This window comes from Eucyclogobius newberryi, unplaced genomic scaffold, assembly GCF_026437365.1.
Source record: "Eucyclogobius newberryi isolate DKJ021-1_F unplaced genomic scaffold, fEucNew1.0.hap1 SCAF_12, whole genome shotgun sequence".
NCBI classification, from domain to species: Eukaryota; Metazoa; Chordata; class Actinopteri; order Gobiiformes; family Gobiidae; genus Eucyclogobius; species Eucyclogobius newberryi.
This window is the reverse complement of record NW_027315746.1, coordinates 6235227-6256589: the sequence shown is the minus strand read 5'-3', so window position 1 is coordinate 6256589 and position 21363 is coordinate 6235227. Positions and strand designations below refer to the sequence as shown.

The 21363-nt window shown below is 44.1% G+C and overlaps 1 protein-coding gene across 1 annotated transcript in view; it reads right to left on the bottom strand.

The window, feature by feature from the left end:
- The window catches only part of ak5 (adenylate kinase 5), a 157333-nt gene that overhangs the window by 121705 nt on the left and 14265 nt on the right, over nucleotides 1–21363 (bottom strand). The window contains exons 3-4 of the mRNA XM_072440655.1: nucleotides 15608–15775; nucleotides 966–1138 (exon numbers count right to left, since the gene is read on the bottom strand). Coding sequence (XP_072296756.1) covers nucleotides 966–1138; nucleotides 15608–15775 — 341 coding nt within the window. The remainder of the gene's footprint in view (nucleotides 1–965; nucleotides 1139–15607; nucleotides 15776–21363) is intronic.

Here is a 21363-nt window from a genome sequence, read left to right as displayed (position 1 = left end):
CGATAAATCAGAATCAGATCACTTGCGAGACATAATAAATGAGTAAAATTACTGGCAAAACTTGAGATGTCTCAATGTCAAACTTGAACGAAGAAACATCACCATTTTACGATTTTTCACAATTATTTGCGCTTGGACAAAACATCAGTGAAATTAACTTGCTTTATTCCTCACTAGCCCAATTAAATAAAACATTTCTGAATATAAACAGCAAAAAAAAACTGGAAATACGGCTCTTTAAGTACAGAAAGGTCAACTAAATATATCTTTGGAATGGGTAAAATGGGTATGGTTGTGTACCTGTGGGGCCAGCTCTCTGTTCTGAACATAAACATCATAAAAAAGTATAAATACGGCTCTTTTAGTACAGAAAGGTCGACTAAATACCTCTTTGGAATGAGTAAAATGGGTATGGTTGTGTACCTGTGGGGCCAGCTCTCTGTTCTGAATATAAACAGCAAAGAAAGTCGAAATACGGCTCTTTTAGTACAGAAAGTTCAACTAAATGTATCTTGGAAATGGGTACAGTGAATATGGTTGGGTACCTGTGGTAAAATGGGTGTGGTTGGGTACCTGTGGTAAAATGGGTGTGGTTGGGTACCTGGGGCAAAATGGGTGTTTTTGGGTACCTGTGGTAAAATGGGTGTGGTTGGGTACCTGTGGTAAAATGGGTGTGGTTGGGTACCTGTGGCAAAATGGGTGTTTTTGGGTACCTGTGGTAAAATGGGTGTGGTTGGGTACCTGTGGTAAAATGGGTGTGGTTGGGTACCTGTGGCAAAATGGGTGTGGTTGGGTACCTGTGGTAAAATGGGTGTGGTTGGGTACCTGTGGTAAAATGGGTGTGGTTGGGTACCTGTGGCAAAATGGGTGTGGTTGGGTACCTGTGGTAAAATGGTTGTGGTTGGGTGCCTGTGGTAAAATGGGTATGGTTGGGTACCTGTGGTAAAATGGGTGTGGTTGGGTACCTGTGGGGCCAGCTCTCCGTTGGTGATGATCTTGGCGATGAGGCTCCACTTGCGGTTGCTGGTGGCGTTGTGGATCATCTTCTTCCGCAGCAGCTCGCCCACGGACACGTACTGGAACCCGTAGCGCTCGGCGATCTTCAGGCTCTGGGTTCCTTTGCCGCTGCCCGGGCCGCCTGAGGAAACACGCACGCTTCACGTTTACTCGCGGACACATACTTTTTGTATTTTACTACTTTAAATATTGTACGCATGTGGATACTAAATACTGTAATCCCTTGTCGCTCAGGAGTGGTCTATGGTACCTACTCCTGATATTGCGCCATGACCAGGAAGTGTCTGGGTCCAGGATAGTGTCAGGCAGTAGTTTTCCCATGATTCTTAGCGACAGTTGCGCCTCATTGGACACAAAAAGGTGACGCTAACATAGCTTCTACGCGATATAGCATATAACCAGATACTTTATAAAGATACACAGATCAAATACGGCATTCTCGATTTATTTGTGATTGAGCTGCTTTAACAGTGAAATACACGATGTAAAGAGATGATGTGTTTGCTGTTTACTATTCATTTATTTATTTATTTGTGCTTTATTGAGGATTTTTATGATTAAACTGTCGTCATCTGGGCCTCTAGAGTAGAACGCCTCGCTCCACGACCTGGAAGAGCACTATATTTGAGGCCAGCACAATGACTACAGCTTTATCTTGTATTCATTTTATTATTTTATTATATTTATGTATTATGATGTCGTGCTTTAATGGCCGTGTTGTCCCTGTTTGTCCCAAAGCATGGATGAATAAACGGATTCTGATGTGAGTGGATTTTATGATGTTTTTAGTCATTTGTGTCACCAGCGTATGAACGTATGAGTGTAGGGGAGGAGGAGGGGAGGAGGAGGAGGAGAGGAGGAGGAGGAGGAGAGGAGGAGGAGGAGGAGAGGAGGAGGAGAAGAGGAGGAGGGGGAGAGGAGGAGGAGGAGGAGGAGGAGAGGAGGAGGAGGAGGAGAAGAGGAAGAGAAGAGGAGGAGAGGAGGAGGTGGAGGAGAGGGGAAGAGGAGGAGGAGGAGAAGAGGAGGAGAGGAGGAGGAGGAGGAGGAGGGGGAGAGGAGGAGGAGAGGAAGAGGAAGAGAAGAGGAGGAGAGGAGGAGGTGGAGGAGAGGGGAAGAGGAGGAGGAGGAGGAGAAGAGGAGGAGAGGAGGAGGAGGAGGAGGGGGAGAGGAGGAGGAGAGGAAGAGAGGAGGAGGTGGAGGAGGAGGAGGGGAGAAGGAGGAGAAGAGGATGAGGGGGAGAGGAGGAGGTGGAGGAGAGGAGGAGGAGAAGAGGAGGAGGAGGGGGAAAGGAGGAGGTGGAGGTGAGGAGGAGGAGGAGGTGAGGGGAAGAAGAGGAGGAGGAGAGGAGGAGGTGGGGGAGAGGAGGAGGAGAGGAAGAGGTGGAGGAGGTGGAGGAGGAGGGAGAGAGGAGGAGGAGAGGAAGAGGGGGAGAGGAGGAGGAGGAGGAGAGGAGGAGGAGAAGAGGACTAGGGGGAGAGGAGGAGGAGAGGAGGAGGGGGAGAGGAGGAGGAGGAGAGGAGGAGGAGAAGAGGAGAGGAGGGGGAGAGGAGGAGGAGGAGGAGAGGAGGAGGGGGAGAGGAGGAGGAGAAGAGGAGGAGAGGAGGAGGAGGGGGAGAGGAGGAGAGGAAGAGAGGAGGAGGTGGAGGAGGAGGGGAGGAGGAGGAGAAGAGGATGAGGGGGAGAGGAGGAGGTGGAGGAGAGGAGGAGGAGGAGAGGAGGAGGAGAAGAGGAGGAGGGGGAAAGGAGGAGGTGGAGGTGAGGGGAAGAAGAGGAGGAGGAGAGGAGGAGGTGGCGGAGAGGAGGAGGAGAGGAAGAGGTGGAGGAGGAGGAGGAGAAGTGAGATATTAGATGTTGTTTACAGACAAGTGTGAATTCCGCCGCTGTGACAGAGCGACATCATTAAGAGTGTGAGTGTGTGAGAGGAAGACACTGAGAAGAGGAGCAGAGGAGCAGAGGAGCAGAGGAGACAGGAGTAAACAGGAGCAGACAGGAGCAGCAGACAGGAGCAGACAGGAGCAGACAGGAGCAGACGGGAGCAGATGGGAGCAGAGAGGAGCAGACGGGAGCAGACGGGAGCAGACAGGAGCAGACAGGAGAAGAGGAACAAACAGGAGCAGAGAGGACAAAACAGGAGCAGACAGGAGCAGACAGGAGCAGACAGGAGCAGACAGGAGAAGAGGAACAAACAGGAGCAGACAGAAGTAAACAGGAGCAGATAGGAGGAGACAGGAGCAGACAGGAGAAGAGGAACAAACAGGAGCAGACAGAAGTAAACAGGAGCAGATAGGAGGAGACAGGAGCAGACAGGAGAAGAGGAACAAACAGGAGCAAACAGGAGTAAACAGGAGCAGACAGGAGGAGACAGGAGCAGACAGGAGCAGACGGGAGCAGACAGGAGAAGAGGAACAAACAGGAGCAGACAGGAGTAAACAGGAGCAGACAGGAGCAGACGAGAGAAGACAGGAGCAGACAGGAGAAGAGGAACAAACAGGAGCAGAGACATTATAGCTGCAGTGACTGTGAGTGCTGTGTGGGAGATCAGGAGCAGAGGATCAGGTGAGAAACGCCCACACTTAATATCACAACATCCAGATTTCAGATTTGTGTGAACAGACTGAGGAGGAGGCGGCATATACTGAGGAGGAGGCGACACAGACTGAGGAGGAGGCGGCATATACTGAGGAGGCGACACAGACTGAGGAGGAGGCGGCATATACTGAGGAGGAGGCGGAAAAGACTGAGGAGGAGGCGGCATATACTGAGGAGGCGGCATATACTGAGGAGGCGGCATATACTGAGGAGGAGGCGACACAGACTGAGGAGGAGGCGGCATATACTGAGGAGGCGACACAGACTGAGGAGGAGGCGGCATATACTGAGGAGGAGGCGGAAAAGACTGAGGAGGAGGCGGCATATACTGAGGAGGCGGCATATACTGAGGAGGCGGCATATACTGAGGAGGAGGCGACACAGACTGAGGAGGAGGCGGCATATACTGAGGAGGCGACACAGACTGAGGAGGAGGCGGCATATACTGAGGAGGAGGCGGAAAAGACTGAGGAGGAGGCGGCATATACTGAGGAGGCGGCATATACTGAGGAGGCGGCATATACTGAGGAGGAGGCGACACAGACTGAGGAGGAGGCGGCATATACTGAGGAGGCGACACAGACTGAGGAGGAGGCGGCATATACTGAGGAGGAGGCGGAAAAGACTGAGGAGGAGGCGGCATATACTGAGGAGGCGGCATATACTGAGGAGGCGGCATATACTGAGGAGGAGGCGACACAGACTGAGGAGGAGGCGGCATATACTGAGGAGGCGACACAGACTGAGGAGGAGGCGGCATATACTGAGGAGGAGGCGGAAAAGACTGAGGAGGAGGCGGCATATACTGAGGAGGCGGCATATACTGAGGAGGCGGCATATACTGAGGAGGAGGCGACACAGACTGAGGAGGAGGCGGCATATACTGAGGAGGCGACACAGACTGAGGAGGAGGCGGCATATACTGAGGAGGAGGCGGAAAAGACTGAGGAGGAGGCGGCATATACTGAGGAGGCGGCATATACTGAGGAGGCGGCATATACTGAGGAGGAGGCGACACAGACTGAGGAGGAGGCGGCATATACTGAGGGGGAGGCGACACAGACTGAGGAGGAGGCGGCATATACTGAGGAGGAGGCGGAAAAGACTGAGGAGGAGGCGGCATATACTGAGGAGGCGGCATATACTGAGGAGGCGGCATATACTGAGGAGGAGGCGGCACAGACTGAGGAGGAGGCGGCATATACTGAGGGGGAGGCGACACAGACTGAGGAGGAGGCGGCATATACTGAGGAGGAGGCAACACAGACTGAGGAGGAGGCGGCAAAGACTGAGGAGGCGACACAGACTAAGGAGGAGGCGGCAAAGACTGAGGAGGCGACACAGACCAGCCCAGCCCAGTCGCTCTCTCTGTCACCGGTCAGTCTGGTCCTTCCTCTGACACTAACGTCCGTCACTGTCCACTCCCAAACTGCACCTTAAACCGTGGCTGAAGGAAAGTCTGTGAGCACTTTTGACCTCCTTTTATCATCTCGTGTCATGTTAGAGTCTTTGACCTGCCCAGAGACGACACTCTACACTGTAACATGCAGAGGCTGAAGAGACAAAAAAAAGGTCAAAAATCAAAAAGAACCAAACTGACAGAATTCCGCTTCGAGGCACAAAACGTCTAAATGTCAACTGGCTGTATTTATGTACTTTTCTACATCCGTGGGCACCCAAGGGCCCTCGAAACCACGGAAACGTTCTCCCGTTCTCCCGTGCACCCGCGCACCTGTTCACCATCAGACACTGGGGGAGATGTGGGCGAGGTGTCTTGTCCATGGACAAAGATGGCGTCCTTGATGGTAAAGGGAGCGTATGCAACAATATAAGAGATGAAGGCTGTTCTTGTTTCAAAATATGGACCAAACATTATTAAACCGTATCTGGTAAATACACTGCTTTCAAAAATGTTTCATTAAATCAAATATATGTGTTACAAATGTGTGTGTCTCATCGATGGTTTTTATTTATTCTATTTTATTTATTTTATTTATTTTATTTATTTTATTTATTTTATTTATTTTATTTATTTTATTTATTTTATTTTATTTATTTTATTTTATTTTATTTATTTTATTTTATTTATTTAAAAAAATACATTTAAATTAAATAATAATAATATTAAAAAAGCTGAACATTTAAACATGGTCCTTTAAGACTGGGTTCACACACACACAAACTGAGACTAAACTGGAACTTAACCCGAACTAAAACTGGACTAAACCAGGACTAAACCAAGACATCAGGACTAAACCAGCGTGAAACCTTGACCCGGGCGACTGCTGCTTAAGCACGACTCAACAGAGAAACGAACCATTCTGTTGCATTTTCAAACACTCGAATACTCTGCAGAACTGGTTTATTGTGCGCCCGCTAAAGCGCCGCCGCGTGAGACAACGGAGCGTCGATCCCGTCACAAAGCCACGGAGCAGTTTCCATAGCGATGTCAACTGCTCTGGAAACCTCCAAAACGAGACGAGAAACGACCACAAGCCGAGACGTGATCGATTACACGGGTCGTGACTGGACTCACTTCAGGGGCGTGACCGGCAAAAAGAGAGAAGTCATTATGAAGCGTAACAGAAGTCATTCATAATATGATTTAAATATGTTTAGAATATTCAAACACGTGACAATAACTCTTTAAATGTACAATATGGTTGAAAAAGAAGTATTCAGTTAGTAATTTATAGAGAGCCTGGAGTTCTTACTAGATGTGCACAAGAAATATTCAGCCTCACAAAATATAATTACCTCTATCATTCTTCAATATAGTACCGTATTTTCCGGAGTATAAGTCGCACCAGCCAAAAAATGCAAAATGGAGAAGAAAAAAACACATATAAGTCACACTGGAGTATGAAATGCAGTTGCAAGTGTGAAAATAACAAATAATATCACATATAAGTCGCTCTGGAGTATAAGTATATAAGTATAAATATAAGTATAAGTCGCACCCCGGCCAAAACTATGAAAAAGGGTGCGACTTATAGTCCGGAGAATACGGTAATTATGGTGACAGGTCTTGAACTGAGCCCGGTCCTTATGAAGATTTGGTTTTGTTCTTGTCCTGGTTTAGTCCCGATCTAATGTGGGTTTAGTTCCAGTTTTGATCTTGATCTGTATGTAGGCACAGTCTCGTCATAAAAGACTCATGTTATGCTAAATTTATCTTCTCAACCTTGAATCACGTCATGAAATAGTTCTCTCGTCAAAAAAAGTTGCGTTTGGCCTCATTTACGCCTGTTTTCGTTCTGTTCACGAGCTCGTCTTCGCTGAGCCTCAAATCGCTCCGTTTGAACTTGCCCTGGATTGTTGTGTCACAGGTGAGTCCTCTGCGGTTACATCATGGCTCTATTAAACTACCCTTCCTGTTGTACAAAGGCTACATTTATTATTAATATTACCGTATTTTCCGGACTATAAGTGGCACTTTTTTTCATAATTTTGGCCAGGGTGCGACTTATACTCAGGAGCGACTTATATGTGATATTATTTGTTATTTTCACAATTTTTTTCTTCTCTATTATTCATTTTTTTGGCTGGTGCGACTTATACTCCGGAAAATACAGTATTATAAAATGAAAGGCTCATCCAAAAGGTGAGTTTAAAAGCCAATTAAAGCCACAAGAGTGCATTATATGTGCACTTTAATGCTTTATTCCACTGGTTCATGTATCTGAGTATTTAGAACACCGTGGTCCCACTGCATTATGTCACTCGGTGCAAATCCAAAAGCGCTCCTCTGAGTTTTCAAAGTCCAAACCTTCACCAAAACCACATTCAAAGCACAACTTGTCTTTTTATCCGTCTGGAAGAGCAATCGTCATCATCAGACATGAACTCTGCGACAAAGAGCTGTTTAAAGCTTAAAGGTCCCATAACATGCAAAATCGACTTTTCAGAGCTTTTAACCTTCTTACATTGCTATTTGTGCTTCATATATGTACCCATGAATGATTGATTCCCGCAGTGTTTAGCTATATTACAGACTATCTCCTTTCCTCGAATCTCCAAACTGAAGGGGGGTGTTCACAGGACCGCGTCATAATCACAGACACGTGTCATCATCCCCCCTCCCCCTCCCCCCTCTCCACCCGCCTCCCCCTCCCGCCTGCCGCCTCCCGCCCCCTTCCCCCCGGCTCCGTGCAGCTGCAGGCTGCAGGAGGAAACACGGTTCAAAGAGGCCCAAAACGTCATTAATGATATCGCACTCTTTACTATTATCACAATGGTGAGGGTTTATGTGGCAGTTGATGCAGCAACCGGGAAAATAAACGGAGAGAAGTTCTATCCGATACCGAAAAACCAGGAAATAAGAGCGCGATGGACATGAGACTTTTATATATATATATATATATATATATATATATATATATATATATATATATATAAACACCAGATTTATTTCGGCTCAAAGTAGTCTTGATTTGAAGTTCTATCGTTTCTCACTCACTCGCGCGGGGCGGCGCAGCGCGGAGCAGACAGCTGTGGGGCTACGTCACAGGTGGGCGGGGCACACACGCGCTCTGAGACTACGTCACGGGTTGGGCGGGGGAGCCAGATCGCTTTTCACAAGGGTGGGGGCGAATATCAAACCAAGCCGTCTGCATTTCCGGGTTGGTGAGGGGGTCCAAGGTCTGGGTGATATTTCTTAACTATTATGTTAAGGGTGTTGCACAACCCTTATTATTATCAATTATACACTTAGGATAGACTACGAAACGTGAAAAAAAGCACGTTATGGCACCTTTAACGCACGCCGCTCTACACTGCCCCCTTATGGTGCAGTTACGGTAAAGGTCAATTCAAGACACTTCAGGCCTGTTTATGGTGAACTTTGCACTTTATTGAACGTTCCAGTTTGCGGTTTGTGCAAAATAAGGTTCCCACACTGAATGCCGTGGTTAGAAACTTAGTACGTAATTCATAAAGTGCCAACAAAAACTCTGGAGGCACTGGACAAACTATTCTCTGTGTTGTTTTGCCACATTTGAATCGTTTCCCGGTCGTTCGGAAGTTGGCAAACGACTCGTGTTATTGCCGCGGCTCGTTCTGATTGGCTCGCGGAGGACGATGCGGTGGCTTTCGGTCCGACCAGAGACGAGACCCGTGTTGTTCCTCGGCGTGCGAAAAGCAGAAGTCGATCCAGCAGAGAAACGCGGGCTTGGTTTGCCAGATAATGAGCGCGCTAATAAACCAGCTGGTGTGTGTCTGCACGACCAACTCTCCACGGCCAAGTTTAGCAGCTGATCTCCATCACGTCGTAACCAGGAAAATCAAGGACTAAACCCGATCTTAATGTATGTATTTGATAAAATCCAAGACCAAGAACAGACATTTCATCTGTAAATGCAGTTTAAAATAATAACAGATGAGAGAACATGGTGAATAGGTGTACGTATGCTAACGCTAACACCTTCAGCTACATGACGTATGCTAACGCTAACACCTTCAGCTACATGACGTATGCTAACGCTAACACCTTCAGCTACATGACGTATGCTAACGCTAACACCTTCAGCCACATGACGTATGCTAACGCTAACACCTTCAGCTACATGATGTATGCTAACGCTTACACCTTCAGCTACATGACGTATGCTAACGCTAACACCTTCAGCTACATGACGTATGCTAACGCTAACACCTTCAGCTACATGACGTATGCTAACGCTAACACCTTCAGCCACATAACGTATGCTAACGCTAACACCTTCAGCTACATAAGATATTCCTTTATTGTCCCACATGGGGAAATTTCATTGGTGCAACGCAGGTAGATACAGAGGTAGATACAGAAGAACAGATCACTTATAGGAAGTCTGAAAAACACTTTCAGTAGAAGATCTCCTATAAATAAATGCTAACGCTTACACCTTCAGCTACATGACGTATGCTAACGCTAACACCTTCAGCTACATAACATATGCTAACGCTAACACCTTCAGCTACATGACGTATGCTAACGCTAACACCTTCAGCTACATGACGTATGCTAACGCTAACACCTTCAGCTACATGAGGCACAGACAGAACTGTGGTAAGTGTCTGGTATGTTAACGTAACATATGAACAGTTATTCAGATAACTATAGCATAAAGAACATGCTAACAAGTTTAGCAAAGCATCAGTTTTACCCCAAATCACTAAATCCATTGAATTCTTCTTCCTCTGTGTCACTTCTAAACAACTCCACAAACTCCAGAGGAAGAGGAAGTGCAGATTCTTCTTCTGCGTCACTTAGAGCCTAGAGCGCCCTCTTGTGGTTGTCATGTGAAAATAACAAATAATATCGCATAAGTCGCTCTGGAGTATAAGACATAGGTAAAAACTATGAAAAAAGGTGCGACTTACGGTCCAGAGAATACAGTAAATCCATGGCTGTATATGAGTTTAATGCCATACCACCACAACCAGCACCAAAACCCCTTAAAAGTACCACTACCATTGCACAGACAGTGTTAAAACCGACTCAGAAGACGTGTATTACTCCTGTTCAAAGCTGTAGTGTAAATATGTGCATTAAACTGAAGTCTTCCCTTGCTTTTTACAGCAAAAACAAAAGGTTTCAAGCGAGTCTAAAGGCCAAAAAACGCACAAAGAACGGGTCCTTTAAACTCCCTGGCACACACATGCTTTATATAAACTCTAATCTCATTCTTATATTTCATTTTTCTCCCACCAATTTGTAGAAACAGAGAAACAGAACAAAACGCAAAACGACCAGCGAGAACAAATCAAAAGAAAAACTGAAGTAGACATAATTTAAACTCAAATACAAACAAAATCACGCACCATTTCTTTAATTGCTTTCGGCCTCTTTAGAGTCTGCAGCTTGTGAAGATATAAAGGCAGAGACAAAATATATAAATAACTCTGCGTCTGGAGACATGCAAATCTGATCTTTGTCTGATTTCTGGAGTGATCAGTTTATTATATTAAAATGTCATGCAAACAGTAACATCTGATGTGATTCATTTGATTGTTTTCCTGACATATCACACCCGTTTAGACAAGGAAAATGATGCAGGAAAATGAAAACTAGAGGCAAAAACTGAAAAGAAATTGCCACAGATTCAAAGAGTTATTTTAAAACACACTGTACTCTGTCAGTTAACGCTAAAAATACACAAAATCATTGGTTTATCTGATTATTCTAGCTATTATACTGTATATTTACTCTGCTAGAACTAGATTCATTCGTTTGACATGAACCGTCTCCGCCGCAGCAGCAGAACCATCAGCTTCTCCATCTCCTCAAATCTAATCTCGCTTGGTTACGTCTGCTGACATCTCTACCTGGATTACTGACGACAGATGCAGAGAGGACGCATGCACGGGGCTCTGAAGGGAGGACGGAGCCTGAATAATGCAGGAAAAGCCATGAATAAACCGCTTGTGATGATGAAATGTGCACTAAATTTTGCAAATCGCTCAGCTGCATATGCTACAGTTGCTAAAAACAGATGCACAAATCAAGTGTAAAAAGTATGGCAGTCATTATCTTGACTATAATGACTTTAAAACACCTGCAAAAATAGAGTGTTTTTAACAAAGACAGCAGCTTTATCAAATCAAAGTGTCAAAAAAGAATGAACAATTTCAGATTTTCATTAAGAATACACTTTATTCGTAAATATTCTCTGCCTTGAGTCGTCATATTTCAATCAATATTTGGTTAAAATGTATTTTAAAAAAGCTCAATGTTCAATAGAAATAATTGTGACGACTGAAATACCGTATTTTCCGGACTATAAGTCGCACCAGCTAAAAAATGCATAAAAGAGAAGAAAAAAACATATAAGTTGCACTGGAGTATAAGTATATGAGTATAAATATAAGTATAAGTTGCACCCCGGCCAAAACTATGAAAAAAGGTGCAACTTATAGTCCGGAAAATACGGTAATGACATTTTCTCCTGTAAGAGCTCGAAACAAATCTAAAATGTGTCTGTTTTTAATCCAGTTTAAATACAAATGCAAAGACCCACAGCCCTGCTAAATCCTACACTTAGTTACTGTGGAAACTGTCAGTACATTCTCCTCTCTTGTGTCTGAAACTGCTTCCACACAAGGAAAAGCAACAGCATAAAGCTCCACCATAGAAAGCGAACAGTGCGTGGAAGTGTCCATAGAACTGAGCACAAAGAGAGAACTGCAGGTGTCCTCGCTCTGCTGTGAACGCAACAATCAGAACAATCCACGTTTATGTGGGAAGGATGAATTCACTCGCCGCGTGTTTCCCGGAGTACGCAGAAAACTGTAGTACAGGCGTGTAAAGCGGCTCGTCAAAGGACACGGGACTTGTATTAGTACTGCGTCAATCGAAAGCAGATTATTACTGTTACTATGGAGGAATAAACAAGCGTGAATGAGGCGGAATACAACTCCAGGTGTGTTTTTGATGAAAGAACAATGTAATAAAAGTCTAATTTGCGTAGTACGTGTCCTTTAAAGGCGCACTATGTAACTGACTTGATTGTGTTGCTTCGCCTGGAATAAAATAAGGTAAAATATGATATTTATTATTTATTTGCCCCACAATAGGGAAATTCCAATGGCAAAATGTTCCACAGTTTGGCATTAAACTTTTCTCGTGCATTTATTCAGTTTTATTCACTTTAATTGCTAAAAATCCCATTGACAAACATGAATTCTCCTGGAATTTAACCGTGACGTGGCTTCACCTGTTTATCTCATATCCATGGAAACAAGCCGGTTTCTCCAACAGAATAAATGCATAGTGAAGCCTTAAGTATATATCAATTAAGGTTTCGCAATATTTTTCTAAAGTACTCAATCAGTAATCACAGCAATATATTACAAAATGTTGAAAAAGGTTGATTTTTATTCTTTTACACTTTTCTAGATCATTTACCGTATTTTCCGGACTATAAATCACACCTTTTTTCATAGTTTTGGCCGAGGTGCGACTTATACTTATACTTATATATTTATACTCCGGAGCAACTTATATGTGATATTATTTGTTATTTTCACATTTGCAACCGCATTTCATACTCCAGTGCGACTTATAGATGTTTTATTCTTCTCTAGTATGCATTTTTTGGCTGGTGCGACTTATACTCCGGAAACTACTGTAAATTAGTATTGATTTTTTCTCTTTTAAGGTTTTATTCCCGGAGAGTTTGACTAATAAACGAAGGCATGAATAGCTGATGCGATTGTGTCAGAAAGTATCCACAAATATTGCAATAATATCCATATCTCAGCACTTAAACAGCCACATCGCAACAATTTCCGACATATTTCAGCTCTATTATCAGCATGTTGGCACGCACAGTGTATTCACGGAGGGAAAAAGCCTTCATTTGCATATGTTGCGTCACGCTGCAGCTCCCACTGTGCAGCTGCCACTCTTCAGTCTCCGGACCAGGTTAATGCAGTCTCGTCATGTTAATCAGATTAGACCAGCGAGAGTGTCTGACAACGAGAGTGACATGGCAACAGGATCATCGCCACGGCACCCGGCCCGCGCGCAAAATACCAGGAAAACCACTCTGCCGATGGTTAATACTGCCTAATCTGAATCTGCGAGGATGTGGGCGACTGCGAGTGTGACGTTTTGGAGCTTTCATGACCCAAAGACCCATTTTCAGTTTGGGTTTTTTCTAGTAGTTTAATAAAGAACCGAACTGTGGATGAAACCAAGGCAGAACTTTAGTTGGTGCTTAGAGAGGACTGAACTGTACCAGGACGAAACCAGGACAAAACCAGGACTAAACCAGGACAAAACCAGGACTAAACCAGGACAAAACCAGGACGAAACCAGGAAGAACCAGGACAAAACCAGGACTAAACCAGGACAATACCAGGACTAAACCAGGACAAAACCAGGACGAAACCAGGACTAAACCAGGACGAAACCAGGACGAAACCAGGATTAAACCAGGACAAAACCAGGAAGAACCAGGACAAAACCAGGACTAAACCAGGACAAAACCAGGACTAAACCAGGACAAAACCAGGACAAAACCAGGACGAAACCAGGACTAAACCAGGACAAAACCAGGACAAAACCAGGAAGAACCAGGACAAAACCAGGACTAAACCAGGACGAAACCATGACGAAACCAGGAAGAACCAGGACAAAACCAGGACGAAACCAGGACAAAACCAGGACGAAACCAGGACGAAACCAAACCAGGACGAAACCAGGACAAAACCAGGACAAAACCAGGACGAAACCAGGACGAAACCAGGACGAAACCAGGACAAAACCAGGACAAAACCAGGACAAAACCAGGACAAAACCAGGACTAAACCAGGACGAAACCAGGACAAAACCAGGACAAAACCAGGACAAAACCAGGACAAAACCAGGACTAAACCAGGACAAAACCAGGACGAAACCAGGACAAAACCAGGACTAAACCAGGACAAAACCAGGACGAAACCAGGAAGAACCAGGACAAAACCAGGACTAAACCAGGACAATACCAGGACTAAACCAGGACAAAACCAGGACGAAACCAGGACGAAACCAGGACGAAACCAGGATTAAACCAGGACAAAACCAGGAAGAACCAGGACAAAACCAGGACTAAACCAGGACAAAACCAGGACTAAACCAGGACAAAACCAGGACGAAACCAGGACTAAACCAGGACAAAACCAGGACAAAACCAGGAAGAACCAGGACAAAACCAGGACTAAACCAGGACGAAACCATGACGAAACCAGGAAGAACCAGGACAAAACCAGGACGAAACCAGGACAAAACCAGGACGAAACCAGGACGAAACCAAACCAGGACGAAACCAGGACGAAACCAGGACAAAACCAGGACGAAACCAGGACGAAACCAGGACGAAACCAGGACAAAACCAGGACAAAACCAGGACGAAACCAGGACTAAACCAGGACAAAACCAGGACAAAACCAGGAAGAACCAGGACAAAACCAGGACTAAACCAGGACTAAACCAGGACGAAACCATGACGAAACCAGGAAGAACCAGGACAAAACCAGGACGAAACCAGGACAAAACCAGGACGAAACCAGGACGAAACCAAACCAGGACGAAACCAGGACGAAACCAGGACAAAACCAGGACGAAACCAGGACGAAACCAGGACGAAACCAGGACAAAACCAGGACAAAACCAGGACGAAACCAGGACTAAACCAGGACAAAACCAGGACAAAACCAGGAAGAACCAGGACAAAACCAGGACTAAACCAGGACGAAACCATGACGAAACCAGGAAGAACCAGGACAAAACCAGGACGAAACCAGGACAAAACCAGGACGAAACCAGGACGAAACCAGGACGAAACCAGGACGAAACCAGGACAAAACCAGGACGAAACCAGGACGAAACCAGGACGAAACCAGGACAAAACCAGGACAAAACCAGGACAAAACCAGGACAAAACCAGGACTAAACCAGGACAAAACCAGGACGAAACCAGGACAAAACCATGACGAAACCAGGAAGAACCAGGATGAAACCAGGACAAAACCAGGACAAAACCAGGACTAAACCAGGACAAAACCAGGACTAAACCAGGACTAAACCAGGACAAAACCAGGACAAAACCAGGACGAAACCAGGGCAAAACGTAAGCTAGCACTTAGTGTGGACTAAACTGTACCAGGAGACGAAACCAGAATGAAACCAGGACGAAACTAAAACTAGACCAAGACTAAATGAAGACAAAACCATGACTAAATCAGGACAAAACCAAGACTAATCAGTACTAAATGAAGACTAAACCAGGACAAAAACAAATAAAAACTAAGACTAAGCAGGACTAAATAATAACTAGATAATGTGCGAGTGTCTGCACTCTTGCGTAAAAGTACTACATGTGTGTAGTAAAGACTTTATCCTTGTTTGAACTGGAGGCTCCAGTCTGTTGTTTTTCAATATTATCAATAATAATATGATCAAATTATTGATCAATATCAATAATATGAATGCGTGAATATAAAGTCTCGTCTCGTACACGTGTGCTTCTGAGTGTCTTACCGATGACCAGGATGACTTTGGGCCGCGGGCGGGACGGGTCGAACACGTCGTACTCCTCGATGAGCTCGGCGGTTTCGGACAGGTCTGAGTCGCTCTCGATGGAGAACTGGTTGATGGGAGGAAGTCGGTCGTAGCGTCTGTACGGGAAGCTGGGGCTGTCCGGCATCACTGAGCGAGAGGGGCAAAGATAATACATCATTAATAAATCATAATGATTGATTTACATGTTGTTCAGCTTCAGAACAGTTTAAACATGCTGCATTGTCCCAGGGCTCTGGGGGTTTGAGACATCTCATATGGGCTGCACAGATGAAACCTCCACAGATGAAACCTCCACTGATGAAACCTCCACTGATGAAACCTCCACTGATGAAACCTCCACAGATGAAACATCCACTGATGAAACCACCCCAGATGAAACCAATACAGATGAAACCTCCACAGATGAAACCACCACAGATGAAACCTTCACATGAAACCTTCACAGATGACACCACCACAGATGAAACCTCCACAGATGAAACCTCCACAGATGAAACCACCACAGATGAAACCTTCACATGAAACCTCCACAGATGAAACCACCACAGATGAAACCTCCACAGATGAAACCTCCACAGATGAAACCTCCACAGATGAAACCACCACAGATGAAACCTTCACAGATGAAACCTCCACAGATGAAACCACCACAGATGAAACCTCCACAGATGAAACCTCCACAGATGAAACCTCCACAGATGAAACCACCACAGATGAAACCTCCACAGATGAAACCTCCACAGATGCAACCTCAACAGATGAAACCACCACAGATGAAACCACCCCAGATGAAACCACCACGGATGAAACCTCCACAGATGAAACCTCCACAAATTAAACCACCACAGATGAAACCTTCACAGATGAAACCTCTACAGATGAAACCTCCACAGATGAAACCTCCACAGATGAAACCACCACAGATGAAACCTCCACAGATGAAACCTCCACAGATGAAACCTCTACAGATGAAACCTCCTCCACAGATGAAACCTCCTCCACAGATGAAACCTCCTCCACTGATGAAACCTCCACAGATGAAACCACCCCAGATGAAACCTCCACAGATGAAACCTACAATTATGAAACCTCCACTGATGAAACCTCCACTGATGAAACCTCCACTGATGAAACCTCCACAGATGAAACCTCCACTGATGAAACCTCCACTGATGAAACCTCCACTGATGAAACCTCTACAGATGAAACCTCCTCCACAGATGAAACCTCCTCCACAGATGAAACCTCCTCCACTGATGAAACCTCCACAGATGAAACCACCCCAGATGAAACCTCCACAGATGAAACCTCCACAGATGAAACCTCCTCCACAGATGAAACCTCCTCCACAGATGAAACCTCTACAGATGAAACCTCTACAGATGAAACCTCCACAGATGAAACCACCCCAGATGAAACCTCCACAGATGAAACCTCCACAGATGAAACCTCCACAGATGAAACCTCCACAGATGATTTAACAGCAGAAAGGAGAACGCATGGAGTCAGGTGGAGTTTTGGGAGCGACTGAGACAGTTTAATCTGCCTTTTCAAACCTGAATATTGCACTAATACTTCTTCATATTCTGTGTATCATTGTGTTTGAGCCTTTACTAGAGCACTTGACACTTGACACTTGACACTTGACACTTGACTCTTGACACTTGACACTTGACACTTGACTCTTGACTCTTGACTCTTGACTCTTGACTCTTGACACTTGACACTTGACACTTGACTCTTGACACTTGACACTTGACACTTGACACTTGACACTTGACTCTTGACTCTTGACACTTGACACTTGACACTTGACACTTGACTCTTGACACTTGACACTTGACACTTGACTCTTGACACTTGACACTTGACACTTGACACTTGACACTTGACTCTTGACACTTGACACTTGACACTTGACTCTTGACACTTGACACTTGACACTTGACTCTTGACTCTTGACTCTTGACACTTGACACTTGACTCTTGACACTTGACACTTGACTCTTGACTCTTGACACTTGACACTTGACTCTTGACTCTTGACTCTTGACTCTTGACACTTGACACTTGACACTTGACACTTGACACTTGACTCTTGACACTTGACACTTGACACTTGCCTCTTGACTCTTGACACTTGACACTTGACTCTTGACACTTGACACTTGACACTTGACTCTTGACTCTTGACACTTGACTCTTGACTCTTGACTCTTGACACTTGACTCTTGACTCTTGACACTTGACACTTGACTCTTGACTCTTGACTCTTGACACTTGACTCTTGACTCTTGACACTTGACTCTTGACTCTTGACTCTTGACACTTGACACTTGACACTTGACACTTGACTCTTGACACTTGACACTTGACTCTTGACACTTGACACTTGACTCTTGACTCTTGACACTTGACTCTTGACTCTTGACACTTGACACTTGACACTTGACTCTTGACTCTTGACACTTGACACTTGACTCTTGACTCTTGACTCTTGACTCTTGACTCTTGACTCTTGACACTTGACACTTGACTCTTGACACTTGACACTTGACTCTTGACACTTGACACTTGACTCTTGACTCTTGACACTTGACTCTTGACTCTTGACACTTGACTCTTGACTCTTGACTCTTGACACTTGACTCTTGACTCTTGACACTTGACTCTTGACTCTTGACACTTGACTCTTGACTCTTGACTCTTGACACTTGACACTTGACACTTGACTCTTGACTCTTGACACTTGACACTTGACACTTGACACTTGACTCTTGACTCTTGACTCTTGACTCTTGACACTTGACTCTTGACACTTGACACTTGACACTTGACACTTGACTCTTGACTCTTGACTCTTGACACTTGACACTTGACTCTTGACTCTTGACTCTTGACTCTTGACACTTGACACTTGACTCTTGACTCTTGACACTTGACACTTGACACTTGACACTTGACTCTTGACTCTTGACTCTTGACACTTGACACTTGACACTTGACACTTGACACTTGACTCTTGACTCTTGACTCTTGACACTTGACACTTGACTCTTGACTCTTGACACTTGACACTTGACACTTGACTCTTGACTCTTGACTCTTGACTCTTGACACTTGACACTTGACACTTGACTCTTGACACTTGACACTTGACACTTGACACTTGACTCTTGACTCTTGACTCTTGACACTTGACACTTGACACTTGACTCTTGACTCTTGACTCTTGACTCTTGACACTTGACACTTGACACTTGACACTTGACACTTGACACTTGACTCTTGACTCTTGACTCTTGACACTTGACACTTGACACTTGACACTTTACTCTTGACTCTTGACACTTGACACTTGACACTTGACACTTGACTCTTGACTCTTGACTCTTGACACTTGACACTTGACACTTGACACTTGACTCTTGACACTTGACACTTGACACTTGACACTTGACTCTTGACTCTTGACTCTTGACTCTTGACACTTGACACTTGACACTTGACACTTGACACTTGACTCTTGACTCTTGACACTTGACACTTGACACTTGACACTTGACTCTTGACTCTTGACACTTGACACTTGACACTTGACACTTGACACTTGACACTTGACACTTGACATTTGACTCGACTCTTGACTCTTGACACTTGACACTTGACACTTGACTCTTGACTCTTGACACTTGACACTTGACACTTGACACTTGACTCTTGACTCTTGACTCTTGACTCTTGACACTTGACACTTGACACTTGACACTTGACACTTGACACTTGACTCTTGACACTTGACACTTGACACTTGACACTTGACATTGACTTGCAGGGCATGTATTTAGTCAATGACTTCTCAGATTCAAAATACCTACTTCCTCCTGGTTTGAGTATATGAACTGCACATTAAACAACTGCTTAGACTGAACCAAAGTTTTAATTAATTTTCAAATGCGTTTGCGTCTGCTGAATCCTAATTACAAATACAGATAAAAGCTTTGCATGAAAAGTACTTTTATATTACTATCACGACCGTATGGCTGTGAGTCACACCATAATAACTCAAGTGAACACTGTAAAAACACAAGAATCATTATTATGCAGAGTATTTGTCCAGTTAGACATAACTGTTCGTGTGTGTGTCAGTTACTTTCAAATAATACTTCTCAAGTAGAAGTACAAGTCAGTCACACAAAAACACATGTGTTATTCTTTTTTATATTTAGTGTAATCTGGTTCTGACAAAACAGTGAATAACAGACACATTCTAAGTATTTCTAAAGAATACAGTAAACACTATACAAACAAAGTACAACTACTTTTGTGATATTATCAACTACTTCACGCAGCACAAACTATTCAAAAAGTAAACTCAAGTGACCAAAGTTGATCCTTGTTATGTTCAATTGTTAAACTGCAGTAACTTTAAACTGAATTGTCATACTCGATTTCGATTTCATTATTCAATATTATAAAAAACACTGTATAAGACAAAATAGTATCTACAGATGAAGACATTTCTAAAACTTGTCAAGAAGGTTCCAGTTGTATCCTGAGAATGTGCATCTTTTAAATAAAATGTGTTCAAATCAGCGTCTAAATCTAGTATCAAGAACATCTTTATTTACCTGATTTAATTGTTGAAAAAATAGAAGCATCAAGTACAAACAGAGAAGTGTGATTATTGTAGAACTGGATGAAGTCAGTTGGCTAAATAAGCTAATTCTGCTTGTAATACAGGATTTTCGTCATAAACAATTGAAAATGTTCTCTCCATCTGGACTTTTCCTGCCAAAGTCACTCATCATTCATCATCTCGACTACGGGAGCCTCGCAGGGACAGAAGCAAACACATGGACAGAGGTCAGTTTGATGGAAAACATGTTCCGACAATGCAAATGATCGACGCTGAGTTCATGCAAAATCAGGCATTATTTGCATCTGAGCCACGGCTTGATTTGTTTAAACCAACAAACACAGGAATAACTGACGTGTGCTGATCTGAGGCAGCGTTTACCCTTTAACACGCACTTCTGTATGTGTTTATTCTGTGGGAACACTGCATAATGAAGCAATGTCCCATCCAGTATCCTACATTTTCTTTCTAAAATGCCTAGACAAGTCTTTGGTGCAAATAATTACTGTAATATTCCAAATACTTAAACTATAAAAGTGCTAAAAACCATCATGTCTTCATATTTTCTGCAAATGGTCTATGTCGCTGAAACAAAACAATGCGTTTTAGCAGTTGTAATTTGATTCATAATTTAATATAATGTCACTGCCCACGGAGAGACTTGTGTCGATGTTTCTGTTGTGCTTACGTCCCCGCGGTAACCACGGCGGATTGCAGACCAGGGCTAATATCTGACCCACATTCGCTCTGACAAACACGATCTCATTCATACTCGGGCCTGAAGACACGACAGCAGTTTGCACGACACGCACGGCTGCCCCACTGTCCCATACATGAAATACATGAAATACATGAAATACATGAAATACATGAACATAAATGAAATAAATGAAATAAATGAAATAAATGAAATAAATGAAATAAATACAATAAATACAATTAAAATGATTGGATGAATTAAATAAAATCAATAAAATCAATAAAATCAATAAAATCAATCAAATAAACTTAAAGTAAGCTCAACATCCTCTGAAAACACTTACACGCCATGTTTCAGTTGCTAGACACTTTATTG